This window comes from Sinocyclocheilus anshuiensis, unplaced genomic scaffold (assembly GCF_001515605.1).
Source record: "Sinocyclocheilus anshuiensis isolate Anshui unplaced genomic scaffold, SAMN03320099.WGS_v1.1 scaffold259, whole genome shotgun sequence".
Classification (NCBI taxonomy): Eukaryota; Metazoa; Chordata; class Actinopteri; order Cypriniformes; family Cyprinidae; genus Sinocyclocheilus; species Sinocyclocheilus anshuiensis.
In genome coordinates, this window is record NW_015549576.1 from 193,271 (window position 1) to 209,490 (window position 16,220).

Here is a 16,220-nt window from a genome sequence, read left to right on the forward strand (position 1 = left end):
CTCTACCGCTGAGTTAACACTGATGTGAATGTATGTGGCGTTGTACAGTATATTGAGACGGAGGCACCAGAACTGTAACTGATAGAATGTGCGTTGTAGCACAATACTACGATATTTCTTCAAGAGCAGATCGTGGAGACATTTTTAATCGTCCACGATCAAAAATCGTCATATCGCACACCTCTAACTACCAAGTACAAATCACTTCACACTATTAAGTGGCTGTGTTATGAACATGCAAAACTGTATCGCACGCGTGCTACAGTGGTAAATTTATTCATTGCACAGACCAGTTTTTTCGTAGCACGTATGTATATATGTCGCACTGTACAGCCCTGGATCAAATTTTGATTGTCACGTAAATTTGATTGCTGTTTGGTTAATTGGTACAAAACCGCATACTTATAGACTATAGATGTACAGAATGCCAAAATAGTAGTATGTCAAAATCCTTAGTATTCATGAAACAGTATTTTCAAAATAACCTAGATGGTTTACTACTTCCGCCAAGATTTTTGATGGCACATCTGATGGACACTCTTCTATCCCATAAGGCCATGGGAGAATAATTATGAATGCTGATTCGCACACACTATTCACAAGAATGAGTGGAATGTGTATATGCGAAGTTTAGTTTGTGTGTAGATGATACACTCAACATTTTGTGGCCTACAGTTCCTTAGTAGCGAAAATGTAAATGAGCTTTTTAGCTTACAGCTTTTAGGCTTCCAGCACCTAAAATATTAGCGATATAAATGTTGTTGGAAAAATATTAATTTTGTCTACATACACAGTTAATACTGAGAGGCCATATTTAAGATACTGGACGGAAGATGATCTCTCTGTGCAGAATGGGAAGGGAACCCCTTGGGAAGTTATTATGTCATTCTTTGGGAAGTTGTTGTGTCTGTTCAGAGGATGCAGTGCCAGAAATCTGCTTCCTCTGGGTCTGTCTTCTTCTATCTGGTGAATAAAACAATTTCTGTGTGTGTGCTAATGGTGCTAATTCTTTCCCAACGTGATAGAGGGCTCAGTCATGTTACAGCACGCAGAATCCCTGTGCTAGAAGCAAACAATTTAGATTGCATAAATCATTCACGATGAGACTGAAAGACAAGAATTGCAAAGACATGCCAACTAACATGTCATCCAACAAGAATAATATATTTGTTTCCCAATCTTAAATCATTTTATTAGATACTACGAGCAATCATTTGCACTGATTACGTTTGCTGTAATACTTGATAACGGATTCCACTGCTGCTAAAAGGCTCAGGAAAGATCCGTGTCTATTTTAATACTAGGTCAAGTTGGCTTTTACTGGTTAGCATTGGTTTGGTTTTGGTCTTGCTGGTGAATCATAACATTAAGGAGCAAAACATAGCTGCTGCAGCTTTAATACCAGTTTCATGTTTCCATTTAAATGTCATTCAGTTTAACCATCAAAATGTAATAATATATATATGAGTTCATGTGAGTGTACATGTCTTAGTAATTATTTTCACATACGCTTTTATAAATAGATAGTAAAAACTATTTTTACACATAAAGAATTATTAATTCGTACATTTTGGGGGTCGCACCACATGACATTTTACAATCTGAACTGACCTTGCCTCATATAATTTCCTATTTTATGTTTTTTTTTTCTGTGTGTGTATGTCGGTCGCACCACATAACTCTTTATTCAGTCGCTAAAGTTTTCCAAACTGAAGCAGTTTTTCTTTTCTCATGAGAAATAAATGAAATAAAAATAATATTAATTTTATTCATTATTCATTTAAGATTTTTTTGTTTTTGTCTTGGAAAAAGAAACTTGCCACTAACTATATTAAATGCATATAACACTAATATTATGATTTTTTGGCAAGTTGCACAACGTGACATTTAACCACCTGAACACTGTCAAAAAGGTCAAATGATATTTTAAAATACTTATTGACCTTGTCCTCTCTTTGATAGCTTGTGCACACTGGATGCACCACATGACTTTTTAAAAATGTTAATAAGCATTAAAGCAATTTTGTTAAAAATTAAAATAAATCAATCAATCAATAAATAAAAAATATTGTATTAATATATAATTTAAGAATTTCATATATATCATTATTATTTTAATCATCATCATCATCATCATCATTATCATTATTATTAAATAAATTGTAAAAATAATGCCATTAACCTCACAATTTTTTTGTCTAATCAAAAGTACTCAATGCATCAACCTGGTATCCTTAAACTTTGTCTCCAGGCAAACAAGTGTGTAGTGCAAACCATTGTATTTTGATTTAAGCCATTGTTGTGTGCAATATTCTTCAGACATTCAGTAAATGGACAGTTGGTCGGTTCGCACACATGCTCTTGGAGACTAACCTTGGGTCAAATGGCCCTTCAGCGACTATGCTTTTAGTTATCATACAGCTACCAGAGTTTATGTGGTTTTGTTTGAGGAAGTATGGGTCAGGACATGTATCTCTCAGCCCATTAAAATGAGTCAACAATTAGCTCGGGCCTCTTCCCGCAAAAGAGAGTCAGCCTTCCTGCAATGTTTACATATTTTCGGCCAGTCTCTTTCAGAAGTGCCTTGGCAGTGTTTCCTCTGGAATCTAACACCAGTTTGCTGGAATCAAATCACCGTCATGTGGGTGATCACAGACTCCAGGTGTGTCTCTCTCAAAGAGGTGGGCAAGAAAAAAAGCAAGTTTTTCATCTGAACTCTTGCGCACGAGGCCTTGCCTCATTTTTTCCGGCCAGATTGGCTATCAGCAGCGCTGAACCCCCTGAAAGGGCCCAAACGCTGGTCAGCAAAGATTTGGAAACACTCGGAAAGAGGCCTCCCGGGGGTCTTCGGATCTGTGCGTTGACATTATTCTCCCATTAATACCTCAAACAAGTCACTTAGGAGCCTAAGAAGAATCTGCCTTGTTTGGATGAGGAGGTTTTGCACTCACACATGTTGCACATCCAATAGTCTGTATATGAATCACAGAAAACTGGCCTGTTCTTAGGCCTTTGTATACAGTTACTTGACCAAACCTGGCAGATAAGCGCAGACCACCCACGATGGCCCTCACAGCATGAAAGGACACTTTCTGTGCACCAGAACGAAGCTGGAAACCTCGCCAGACATACCAAAGAATGATTAGGAGTGCAGAAAGGATGTGTGTTTTGGATATCCTACCTGTTGTTTTAAATAAGTGCCATTATTAGTGTTATATTTAAGGGACTGAATGAAATAGGCAATTGGCAATGACCAGCTATTTTGTTTATTACTCCTGCACTCTCATTTTTAATTTCATCATCTATCATTAATGTTCAATTGTGTGTTTTTTTACAGATGTGAATGAATGTCTAACTGCAAGCCCCTGCCAACATCAGTGCTACAATCTGATTGGCTCTTTCATCTGCCAATGTGAAGTCGGATATGAACTGGCTTCAGACTCAGTCTCCTGCCAAGGTTTTTGTTTATTTGTTTTTTTTACACTTTGTTAACGTATTTTAAAAAGTATAACCTTTGAAGTTTTTGAAAGTACATAATATAATTTGAATATTCCTGGATATTTTAAACCTGGTATCAGATTTCATCAACAATAATTTTGATGTGTATGTAAACAAATAAAGTATTGACAGCTAACATCTACAAAAAGTTATTCACACTATCCTGTTGTAGCCAATCAAATCAATATAATCATAATCAAACAGTATTTCAAGGCGATAATGGTACAATGTTTGTTTGTTTTTTTGCCATTTGTGTGGATATTATGCTGATTATAAAAATATCCTAATGGGCCTTGGACAAATGAGCATTGTTATATAATTCATAAATAATATATATATATATATAGGTATTATGAAAGTAAACTCTATGAAGGTTTGTTTTGATTACTTCTAGTAACATGCATATTGCATGCTTTCCAATGGCAGGCTATGTTATCTTAGGAGGCTAATCTGTTAGCATGCTATCCTTAGGCAAACTGAAACAAAGAGAAACATTACATTTGATGTAGGTTTAATTATATAATGTGTATATTTGGTTATATAAAAGACATTCAAAAGACATTAAGTGAGGTACTTTGATAGGCTATTTAAACTGACTTTGGCTATTTAAATGGTCTTTTACAAGCTACTTAGCTCTAAAAGTATTTGCACACTTAAGCCGCTCTTAAAAACATCTCAATGTCTTTGCATTTGATGATTAAAAATATTAAATTAAGTGGCATTTGTTTAAAAGGAAGATACCAGGAGCACTTTTTCAATCAAAAAAAAAAAAAAAAAACTTAATACCAAGAGTTTACACCAAGAATGATAACTAGTCCAAACCAAAGGACGATAACTTTCTGCCCTTTAAAGTCAGTTGGATTCTGATTGGCTGTCAATGTTTATTGCTCATCAGCTGGAAATAAATTGTTCTGAAAGTGACTTTAACAAGATTGTTCCTCTGTGTTGTCATCATTGCTGTTAGGATTAGAATGATTATGGAAAATGTATAGTTATAGTCATCATCCTTGGTGTAAATGACTATTGATATACTGTTTTAGATGAAGACTTAAAGCATGTGGACACTTTCTGGTTGTCCTATGTTAGTATAGTGTAGTATAAAAATATGTAATTTTTATCTGTGGTAATCAAGATTAGGTCCACAAACATTGAATTGACAGTAACCACAGTAATGAGCAATATTATGTCATTCTGTGAGTTTCATTCTCATTCGTGTTTTCCAGATATCAATGAGTGTGAATTCTCAAACTACATCTGCCAGTTCCAGTGTGTGAATCAGCCCGGCGGATACCAGTGTGTGTGTCCTGATGGACAAAAAAAAAAAAAAAAAAAACCTTAATACCAAGAGATTACACCAAGAATGATAACTAGTCCAAACCAAAGGACGATAACTTTCTGCCCTTTAAAGTCAGTTGGATTCTGATTGGCTGTCAATGTTTATTGCTCATCAGCTGGAAATAAATTGTTCTGAAAGTGACTTTAACAAGATTGTTCCTCTGTGTTGTCATCATTGCTGTTAGGATTAGAATGATTATGGAAAATGTATAGTTATAGTCATCATCCTTGGTGTAAATGACTATTGATATACTGTTTTAGATGAAGACTTAAAGCATGTGGACACTTTCTGGTTGTCCTATGTTAGTATAGTGTAGTATAAAAATATGTAATTTTTATCTGTGGTAATCAAGATTAGGTCCACAAACATTGAATTGACAGTAACCACAGTAATGAGCAATATTATGTCATTCTGTGAGTTTCATTCTCATTCGTGTTTTCCAGATATCAATGAGTGTGAATTCTCAAACTACATCTGCCAGTTCCAGTGTGTGAATCAGCCCGGCGGATACCAGTGTGTGTGTCCTGATGGATACCAGCTCCAAGGGACGCGGATGTGCCAAGGTACATTCCAGTTTCTGCCAGGCTCCTGAAGTGGCTTCAGAAGATACTCATTGACCTTTTTCATTGTATGGTGTAACAGACTGTTTCCTGTACATATGACATTAAACTTTTGAAACTTGAATCTTTTCCAACCTGTTAAAGGGATAGTTCACTCAAAAATGAAAATTCTGTCATTAATTACTCACCCTCATGTCGTTTTCAAACCAGTAAGACCTTCGTTCATCTTCAGAACACAAATTAAGATATTTTTGATGCATCCCGAGAGCTCTCTGACCCTCCATTACACAGCAAGGGTCCTACCACGATCAAGGCTCAGAAACGTAGCAAGGAGATCGGTAAAATATTCCACGTGACATCAGTGGTTCAACCGTAATTTTACGAAGCTACGAGAATACTTTTTTTGCACAAAAGAAAACAAAAATAACGACTTCATTCAAAAATTCATCTCCTATGCGTCACCCAATAGTGCCATTTTGGAGAGCATCACATACGTAAACAATGTATGTACGCGGATACGTTGTTTACGTTCAGATCAAAGCGTAAACAGCGTATCCGTGTACGGTGCTGCTGACACAGAACAGCATACGTTGTTTACATATGTGATACTCTCCAAAATGGTGCTATAGTGTAATGCGGAGGAGACGAAATGTTGAATAAAGTAATTATTTTTGTTTTCTTTGCGCACAAAAAGTATTCTCATAGCTTCGTAATATTACAGTTGAACCCCCGATGTCACATGGACTAATTTAACGATGTCCTTGCTACGTTTCTGGACCTTGATCGTGTTAGGATCCTTGCTGAATGTTTATTGCTCATCAGCTGGAAATAAATTGTTCTGAAAGTGACTTTAACAAGATTGTTCCTCTGTGTTGTCATCATTGCTGTTAGGATTAGAATGATTATGGAAAATGTATAGTTATAGTCATCATCCTTGGTGTAAATGACTATTGATATACTGTTTTAGATGAAGACTTAAAGCATGTGGACACTTTCTGGTTGTCCTATGTTAGTATAGTGTAGTATAAAAATATGTAATTTTTATCTGTGGTAATCAAGATTAGGTCCACAAACATTGAATTGACAGTAACCACAGTAATGAGCAATATTATGTCATTCTGTGAGTTTCATTCTCATTCGTGTTTTCCAGATATCAATGAGTGTGAATTCTCAAACTACATCTGCCAGTTCCAGTGTGTGAATCAGCCCGGCGGATACCAGTGTGTGTGTCCTGATGGATACCAGCTCCAAGGGACGCGGATGTGCCAAGGTACATTCCAGTTTCTGCCAGGCTCCTGAAGTGGCTTCAGAAGATACTCATTGACCTTTTTCATTGTATGGTGTAACAGACTGTTTCCTGTACATATGACATTAAACTTTTGAAACTTGAATCTTTTCCAACCTGTTAAAGGGATAGTTCACTCAAAAATGAAAATTCTGTCATTAATTACTCACCCTCATGTCGTTTTCAAACCAGTAAGACCTTCGTTCATCTTCAGAACACAAATTAAGATATTTTTGATGCATCCCGAGAGCTCTCTGACCCTCCATTACACAGCAAGGGTCCTACCACGATCAAGGCTCAGAAACGTAGCAAGGAGATCGGTAAAATATTCCACGTGACATCAGTGGTTCAACCGTAATTTTACGAAGCTACGAGAATACTTTTTTTGCACAAAAGAAAACAAAAATAACGACTTCATTCAAAAATTCATCTCCTATGCGTCACCCAATAGTGCCATTTTGGAGAGCATCACATACGTAAACAATGTATGTACGCGGATACGTTGTTTACGTTCAGATCAAAGCGTAAACAGCGTATCCGTGTACGGTGCTGCTGACACAGAACAGCATACGTTGTTTACATATGTGATACTCTCCAAAATGGTGCTATAGTGTAATGCGGAGGAGACGAAATGTTGAATAAAGTAATTATTTTTGTTTTCTTTGCGCACAAAAAGTATTCTCATAGCTTCGTAATATTACAGTTGAACCCCCGATGTCACATGGACTAATTTAACGATGTCCTTGCTACGTTTCTGGACCTTGATCGTGTTAGGATCCTTGCTGTCTATGGGAGGGTCAGAGAGCTCTTGGATTTCATCAAAAATATCTTAAATTGTGTCCCGAAGATGAACGAAGTTCTTGCGGGTTTGGAACGACATGAGGGTGAGTAATTAATGACAGAATTAAAATTTTGGGGTGAACTATCCCTTTAATAGATATAAACGAGTGTGAAACAGCACACAACTGCAGAGAAGATGAAATGTGTTGGAATTACTATGGAGGGTTCCGTTGCTATCCCAGAAACCCCTGCCGTGAGCCATACGTCAAAACAGGCGAAGGGTGCGTCTAATCTCCTGATAAAATCATACCGTGTTGCGAAAAAAATAAAGTTTTGTTATTTGATCCACAAATCTGTTTCACAAACTGTTTACCTCTCTATCAACAGACGCTGTAGGTGCCAGTCACCAAGTGTTTGCCGAGGACTGCCGCCTGTCATTGTCTACAAGTACATGAGCATCTTTTCCGAACGCTCAGTGCCTGCGGATATCTTCCAGATTCAAGCTACCAGTGTCTACCCCAACATGGTAAACACCTTCACCATCAAATCCGGCAACGAGGGAGGAGAATTCTACCTGAGGGTAAGATCTGTGATTACAGCCTTGCAGTTAGTTATTTATTTTTACCAGCGTTGGGTGTAATGCATTACTTAGTAATTAACTACTGTAATTTAATTACTTTCCCTTGAAAAGTAAAGTAAGGGATTACTCTTAGCTTTTCTGTAATTTAATTACTGTTACTTCTAATGCAATAGCATTAAACACTATAGAAACTATAGAAAAATTCTGGATAAAACAATTGTGGATTAAACATCAAAGTTTAACATCTAATGTAAAAATGTATGTTTTAATGTAACCTTCTCCCTTTAAATACTTTGGTCAGTTCAAGAATAATTTATGCAATTTTATATTATTTATTTGAAAGAATTAAAATTGCAGTTTCATGTCTATCCCTGTATTGTTTAACTGGTCAAGGTTTTAGATATACAGGATTTAGAAAGTAATTAATAAGTTTAAGATTTTATTAGCTAGTAATGAATTGCCTTTTTTTACGAGTAACTTACTGTACTCAGTTGTTACTAACCATAAACCCAACACTTTCAGTTCTATGTTATTTCAATACTGTAACAGTTTGGATGTATAACTTAATAAACACAGTAGACTGCTTAAATTTTAGACCTATTACTTTCAAGCATTAATAATTCAATAGCACATTATAATTGAATAGATAATAACCAAAGACATTTCTCTTCTAAAGTTTATGCCAGCCCTGTCATAAAGTGCTTTGTGGTTAAATATTACAGGGTTGAAAATCAACGCAAAATAAGTATAATAACAGCTTTAGCTTATTTAGACTTAATGTTCATGTGCTTTTTGCCTAGAAAATATTAGTATTTTGTAAAGGACTATTATTTTCCTTTAATAAACCAACTATTGATCTTGACAAAATAACTTAATATAATGAAAACCAAATATTTTTTAATGAGAGATACTTGCTTTTAAACTCTATTTAAACCCATGGACTTCCTCTACCAAAAACATGTTCTGTTGTCCACCCTACATTTAAAGTGTTTTGGGGTTGAATGTTACAGGATTGAAGATGCAAAAATGTCTAATAAACACCTCAGCTAGCAAATATCATTGCATAACACTAGATTACAGTCATTCTTATACTTTTGCCATTCTTATACTTCTTATACCATACATTCTTATACTTTTGGAGTTGAACTATTGAGAGCGATGATATAACTACAATGTAAACATAATGAAAAATTGACAAAGACTGTAAGATACAGTCTACTTACCTCTGTATGAACCTGTCACATTTCTCTTCCAATACAGGTTAAGCTTCATTCAACCCTGTTACATTTAAAATGTATGGGGTTGAATGTTACTGGATTGTAAATTAGTGCACAAAATCTGATTATTATTTACAATCAGTATTCTTGTGCTTTTTGTCAAGACTTTGAACAATCGAGCTTGACAATATAACTGTAAACATAATTAAAAACTGATAGAGACTTTAAGAGTTACTCACCTGTGTTTGAACCCATGATATTTATTTTGCAAAACATGTTTAGTGCCAAACCCTGTTACATTTAAAATATCTAGGGTTGAAGATCAGTGCAAAAATGTCTTGTAACCTCCTTAGCTGGCACAGCACAACACCAGATTATTTACAGTGAGCATACTTCTGCTTTCTGCCAAGAAAAATATTTTTTCTGTAAAAGAGTGATCACTATTACTTTCCCATAACAGAGTTGAACAATTGAGCATGACAATATAACTGTAAACAATAAAAGCTAATAGAGAATGTAAGAGATACTTACTTGTGTCTGAACCCATGACATTCCTTTTCCAAAATCGGTTTAGCATCAACCCTGTTACATTTAAAATATTCTGAGTTTGTTAGTGTTAAAGATCAGTGGAAAAAAAAGTTTATTTATTCATCACTACTCACCAGATTATTTACAGTAAGCATTGCTCACAGTGATATTTTTCCCATAACAGAGTTGAAATATGTATCTGTAAACATAATGAAATACACATAAAGACACCAACCCTGTTACATCCAGAAATGGATCACTGTGATTTATAACACTGTCTCGTGGTGAAGCCTCTCCAGTGATTAGCTTTTTCTTTGTCTTTCAGCGCTCCAGTAATGTAAGCGCCATGTTGGTGATGACCAAACCTTTGACTGGACCTAGAGAACATGTTGTGGACCTGGAGATGGTCACCCAGAGTAATGTCTTGAGCTACCGTTCCAGCTCACTGCTGAGACTCACCATTATTGTGGGTCCATACCCTTTCTAAATCATCTAGATCGACCAAATCAGCACCTTGGTTTTATGCGTGTATTGCAGCTTACAATGTTTAAAATGTTCAACACAGCATGGCTACCTGGTTGTGGTCTAGATCAGTGTTTCTTAACTGGTTGGTTGAGACCCAAAAATGTGTCAGAAACCAGTTTTAAATCAACCAATAGATATTAATGGTTGATTTTAAAGTTTTATGCGAGTTCACGTTTTTATGATGAAACTTTTGTATAATAAATTTTGATACTGTGTTGGGTTGCCATTTAATGTCCATTGTAAAATGTAGGTCTTGAAACAAAACTGGCTGAGAACCACTGGTCTAGATAGTTGCATATTCACTGGGTTTCAAACAGGAATTGGTTTATTAATCATAAAATGTAGGTTGTCTGGTTTACTGAAGTTTTCATGTAACTTGTACTTTGGAAAATGAAAGACAAGGTCAGAGAGGGTGACATGAAGACCAAGAAATATCTGAAAAACAACACAGCTGGGTACCAGAAGGAAACACAGTCGCTCAAGTTTCATTCTGAATAGCACTTACAGGTTATTCTTTGTTTGGGTAGCAGGAGGTCTTTTAAATGGATAGTTCATCCAAAAATTGGGTCGATCATTATTTACCTATCTTATGTTGTTGTAAACTCATATGACTTTCTTTCTGTAAAACACAGAAGGTGAAGTTTAACAAAATGTCATGTTGCTCGTTTCCATACAATAAACATCAATGGAGGAAAAAACTCTGGAGCGCCAAAAATTACAAGACACCATAAAAATAGTCCATACGACTCTACAGCTATATTGTGAATCTTCAAATTACTTCAAAAAACGTTATTCACTGAAAATACTCCCTTCTATCACAACGCTTGAATCTTTCACATGTCTTCAAATTGGTGTCACAATTGCTTACGACTAATTCAATGTCCACCAACCATAAATTTTGGTCTGTTAGGGACCAATTACGAAGAACGCAGTTTTACAGGAAGTGGAATAGGAAAAATGCAAGGTCTTGAGATGTGTTTTTAAAAAGTTGAATGTCTTTTCACTTGTTTTTTTTTTTCACAGTGCACAAGACGTTGCAAAATACACAAGCGCAATGGTCAAAGATGTCTGTTTCGCACGTTTACATAGAAAACCAATGGAAAATCAGCGCACTGGAATTCAAAAACACATTCTGTATGAACATGGTGTGGCTTCAAAAAATTACTTTTATCTTTTTTTTTTTTGGCTATTTTCATCCTCATTCCCTCTCACTGTATGGAAAAGTGCAGCATGAACATTCTGCTAAACTTCTCCTTTTTAGTTCCTCAGAAGAAAGTAACCATATGAGTAAATGATGACAGAGTTTACATTTTTTAACAAATTAACATTTTAATCTGTCAGTAAATCAAAGCTTTACATTTCTCATACATGGATTGTGTAGAAACAGAATGTAATGATCAAAAAGTGCTTATAGATTCTTTACTAGATTTTACTTCTTAGCAGGGGAAAAGTGTTTTATAGGTGGAACATGTGGATAAAGCAAACAGAACTGCATAGTTAGGTGGAACAGTTTGTGTCGTAATCTAATGGCATCCTTAGCTAATGGAAATCTCTGAATGCTTCCTCCGCCTTGCAAATTCTGCAGAAATGACCTCCTATCCTATGAGAATAAGGCAATAATGTTTTGGAAACAGAAGTGATGTTTTCAGGAAATTGCTGGCAAGGGTTTTGGGTCGCATAAGCAATGGAACTCTTGCCTAACATGTCTGTATGGTTGCCAGAGCAGCGTTTGATCTTCTGCAGTGTTTCGTGTCGATGGTCTGTGACAAACACTGTTACTTAAACCGTTGCGCCCCCAGAGACGTGTTCGTGGGTGAGGCCGGAATGGTCCGCGCACCACCACGTTGTATGAAATTATTTTGGCAAGCAATCTCTACGTCGGCTGCTTCGAGATCTGACTTAGTATTTTAATGCAGTGCTTGCAAATCAGTCTGTATGTTGTCATTATCTGTTTTCTTGTGATCAAACACTTTGATTGATCACAGTGAATTTGTGAATGCTCCCTGTTATTTCTCTTATTGAGATTGAGATCTTAAATCTTTCTGAGATTTTTGCTCATATCTAAATTGATGTGGACCGGTTGTTTCTGCTCAGTGAGGACAACAGGTCTTTGTATTTGTTTAACAAACTAAAATTAATTGGATTTGCGCCTTTCGTTCAGAAATTATCTGTATTTTCAGTCTGCTCTCAAGTTGCACTTTTTTTACTCATTCACAGCCTTTGTGCCATTTATTCTGCTGTAAGGTTTTTGGAAATAAAAATAAATGCAGTAACAGTTGTGTCATTTTAATTTGCTCAAAACAAATGTAGCACCAGAAAGGAAGCATGTTCGAAAATCAAATCTTTTGCTAGTATTGCATAACATGCATGGGTCAGTTTGGTATATTCCTGGAACAGTTTATGGGGACCACCAAGATTCATCTGCAGTTATTACCTCCCGCAGTTGCAGATGGGAATATGTAATTATGTGATGTTGTCATGACAATAGTTGAGCAGTTCCTATGAGAATATTTACACACTGACAGCCTAGTCGTTTACAGAAAGCATGCAAGTCATACATGAACTTCATGTTTTTGCTTAGATTTCGATGCAAAACTACTCATGCTATTTTTTTTTAAATAAAAGAAAAAATTAAGTATAAACTAAATGTGGGTGTAAAAAAATCTGGAAAAACCAACAAAATTTAGAATGTAAAGACATTTTCTTTTTGACAGATTTATTGTTGCATAGTGCATATAGTATTAGATTGACATCTTTCTGATGGTTTTATGTGATTAATCATGAGATTAATTTGTGGCCTTCTCATGGGACGAAGTAAGTAAGTAAATCATGAGAATGAGAAACTGCCTCGATATTTGAGCAGCCAAATACATACTGCATTACTACTATTAGCGCAAAATGTTTGTATTCTCTGGGCCCAATGCAAAACCTTCAAAATATTGATTGCAGAAAAAAATTTCATTTAAAGTGTTTGTTGCAATTGGCTGTCTATCATAAAAGCAATAGCACTGATGTAATGTCAAAGCAAAAAGCTGATTGTACAAGGCTGAAAATTGAAAACTGATTAAAAGTGTGAATGTACTTTAGTATTTGCAAGCAGATGAGATGCGTTGAGACGCCAAAAGATTGAGTTTAGTTTAACTTAGTTTACTTAATGTAAGAGCCTCATCTGCTGGTTACCCAGAGTATCGCATAATGTCCACAGCTCTCACAGAGCTGAAACTCACCTCAGTTTGTACTCAACTTAAACTCAGCAGTCAGTCCAACAACACGCTTTTGGTTTTAGAAGTTCGTTAAGTGAATGTGGTTTACCTTTTCAAACATTCCTCGCCAGAAATGGTGTATTTATGTCGTTAATATTACTGTGAGGGTCTAAGGTCCAGGAATATTTGCTACTGCATCGCTGTGTATGACGTAAAACATATCTATCGGCCAAATTAGATTCGAGCCAATCACAGAGTCGGAGAGGTTTGCGTAACCAATCGCAGCGCAGCGCTGGGACTCGCCATACATGGACAGCCATCGCCATATAAGGAAACATCGCCTCGCTTTATTTGGAGGAAAGTAGATCTTTAGGCGAACGGCCTCGTGAGTTAAATTCCCCAAGTAAGCGCGCTATCAGCTATTATATCGTTTCAAAAAACATCAAACGTTATATACGACCAAAATATAGTCATTTATGTGTTGAAAGTGAATAATTTCATGCGATACTGACGTTACTGCAGGTAACTAGTTCTGTTGGCGGAGGCACATTGAGGTACGGTCGCGATTCGTTGTTTCCAAACGTGGCAAGCGCAGCGTAAGTTCAGTTGAGGAGGTTTGATCGATGGACTGTAGGCGGAAACTCTACGCTGTAAACTTTGTACGATGGTCGTAAAGGGCTAGTTTTGGGGGTTTGTTTTTGGAAATCACGAGCTGCCTAAATCGTGGCTTTCAAACAGACAAATATATCCGTCCTCGAACTCCAGATCCCGCGCGTTTTGTCTGCTGAGTTGAGCTAATGTTTCCTAGCCTAGCATATGTGAGGTAAGTTCGGTGTCGAGGGAAGCGATCTGCTGGGTTTGATCTGGGATCTGCTCGGATCTCTACACCTACCGCGGGCGATGTTAGGGGGAAACGGGACGGCCAGAGGGGCTGGACGCTCTGGTAACGGCGCGGGGTTGACCCCTCTACAGGTGGGCAGCACATCTGGGGCTTTGGGGGCGGTAAACTCTGCCATAAACCTGCCCGATGGGGGCAGATACGACGACGGGCCGTCGGTGGAGGCTGTGCTGAGCGGCTCCGACGGAGACTCGGACTCCGGGGACGATGAGGAGAGTCCCGCGGTGGACAGGAGAGGGGTGAAGCGGGAGAGGAGTGAGATGGAGGTCGGTGTATCCTCGGCATCTCACGCGGGACTGTCGGCGGGATACGGAGGGGTTTCCGCCGGGGTGGCCGGTGCTAAACCGGGCAAGAAAACGCGAGGACGGGTGAAAATTAAGATGGAGTTTATTGACAACAAGCTGAGGAGATACACGACCTTCAGCAAGAGAAAGACTGGCATTATGAAGAAGGTAACGTTACGTTCAGCCAGCACATGTGTGCTTGTGCCTCCTACTGCTAGTCAAGAATGAGCTAACAGTAGTATTATACAAGCAACATCATTACTACTCCAATACTAGTGCTAAACCACCATGCTAATACTGGCACTGCAATTACTACTAGAGCTATACCAATATACTGATACAGGTATTCTACTAACATTACAGTACTGATTCTAGATAACGTTACTAGTATCACTAGGTTTAAATCACCAAAATTATTCTAATACTGTAGTACTAGTACCACTGTTGCTAGTATTATACCACTGCTAGTGCTATCAAGTTACTACTACTAGTGCTGTAGCAATATACTGTATTGTACACTAATAGTTTTAAATGATTATGCTGATTGTAATATTGTAGAAATACTAGTACAACCAGTTTTAGATGATTACACTAATTCTAGTACTGTAGAAATACTAGTACAACTAGTTAAGTGATTATACTGATTGTACTGCTGTAGAAATAATAATATCATTATAATTATTGTACTGATTTTAATACTGTAGCAATACAGGTGGTATCATTAGTTTCTATTCTGATTCTAATACTGTAGAAATACTAGTATTATTGTACTGTTTGTAATACTGTAGAAATACTAGTATCACTAGTATTATATTGCTACTATGATTGTAATACTGTAGCAATACTGGTTTCACTAGTTTTATATTGCTACTATGATTGTAATACTCACTGTAAAAAATGACCGTGAATTTAACGGTAAAAGACTGTAAAAATGCTACAGTAAAAACCTGTTAAATGGTTAACGGTAAATTCCCCTACTATATACGGTGAAAAACTGTATTGGACATTACATGTATTAAAAAAAGACATAAATTTACGATAGTATACCGTTTTTGGAAGTGAAAAAGATAATAACCGTAAATTGACATTCCCAGAATTCCCTGCGTTACATTTCAAATTTGATGTTTTTTTGTTGAAATAACTATGTTTCTTAGTTTTTTCTTATCAGTTTTGTATATTAGGGTTGTGTGTTACACCTAATGTTGTTAAATGAATGTTTATTGCATTATTTCAGTTTCATGTGTGTTACCATGATGGTGTTTAGTGTTTGTGTGAATGACACTGTGCACCTTCTATATATGTTATTATTTAAAAGCTGCTTGTGATGGGCTTTGGTTCATCATGTGACTTTCTCATCACCACCTGCATTTAGTGGTTATCAGTGTATTACAAAGGTACAAAACTGATTTCAGTACTTCAATAGGTTGGTATAACAACATGGTATATACATTATTAACATTATATCAGTTAATGAAATTACGGTATTTAACTGTAAATTTAAGTTAAAACCGTAAAACCTAAAATGT

The 16,220-nt window shown here is 36.5% G+C and overlaps 1 protein-coding gene, 1 long non-coding RNA gene and 1 pseudogene across 2 annotated transcripts in view; 2 read left to right on the forward strand and 1 right to left on the reverse strand.

Annotated features, from left to right (window-relative positions):
• LOC107657491 (EGF-containing fibulin-like extracellular matrix protein 1) overlaps positions 1–11,476 on the forward strand; it is a 21,666-nt gene extending 10,190 nt beyond the window's left edge. Inside the window, exons 5-9 of the mRNA XM_016445597.1 lie at positions 3,338–3,457; positions 5,278–5,397; positions 7,617–7,740; positions 7,847–8,039; positions 10,110–11,476. Coding sequence (XP_016301083.1) covers positions 3,338–3,457; positions 5,278–5,397; positions 7,617–7,740; positions 7,847–8,039; positions 10,110–10,271 — 719 coding nt within the window. The 3' untranslated portion in view covers positions 10,272–11,476. The remainder of the gene's footprint in view (positions 1–3,337; positions 3,458–5,277; positions 5,398–7,616; positions 7,741–7,846; positions 8,040–10,109) is intronic.
• Positions 2,845–15,014, forward strand: LOC107657490 (serum response factor pseudogene; annotated as a pseudogene).
• LOC107657492 (uncharacterized) lies at positions 9,602–13,711 on the reverse strand. Its single transcript, XR_001630692.1, has 4 exons — positions 13,622–13,711; positions 9,919–9,983; positions 9,788–9,838; positions 9,602–9,679 (listed from the first exon to the last, which is right to left on the reverse strand). It is a non-coding gene; the product is annotated as an uncharacterized LOC107657492 (long non-coding RNA).
• Positions 15,015–16,220: the final 1,206 nt, after the last annotated feature.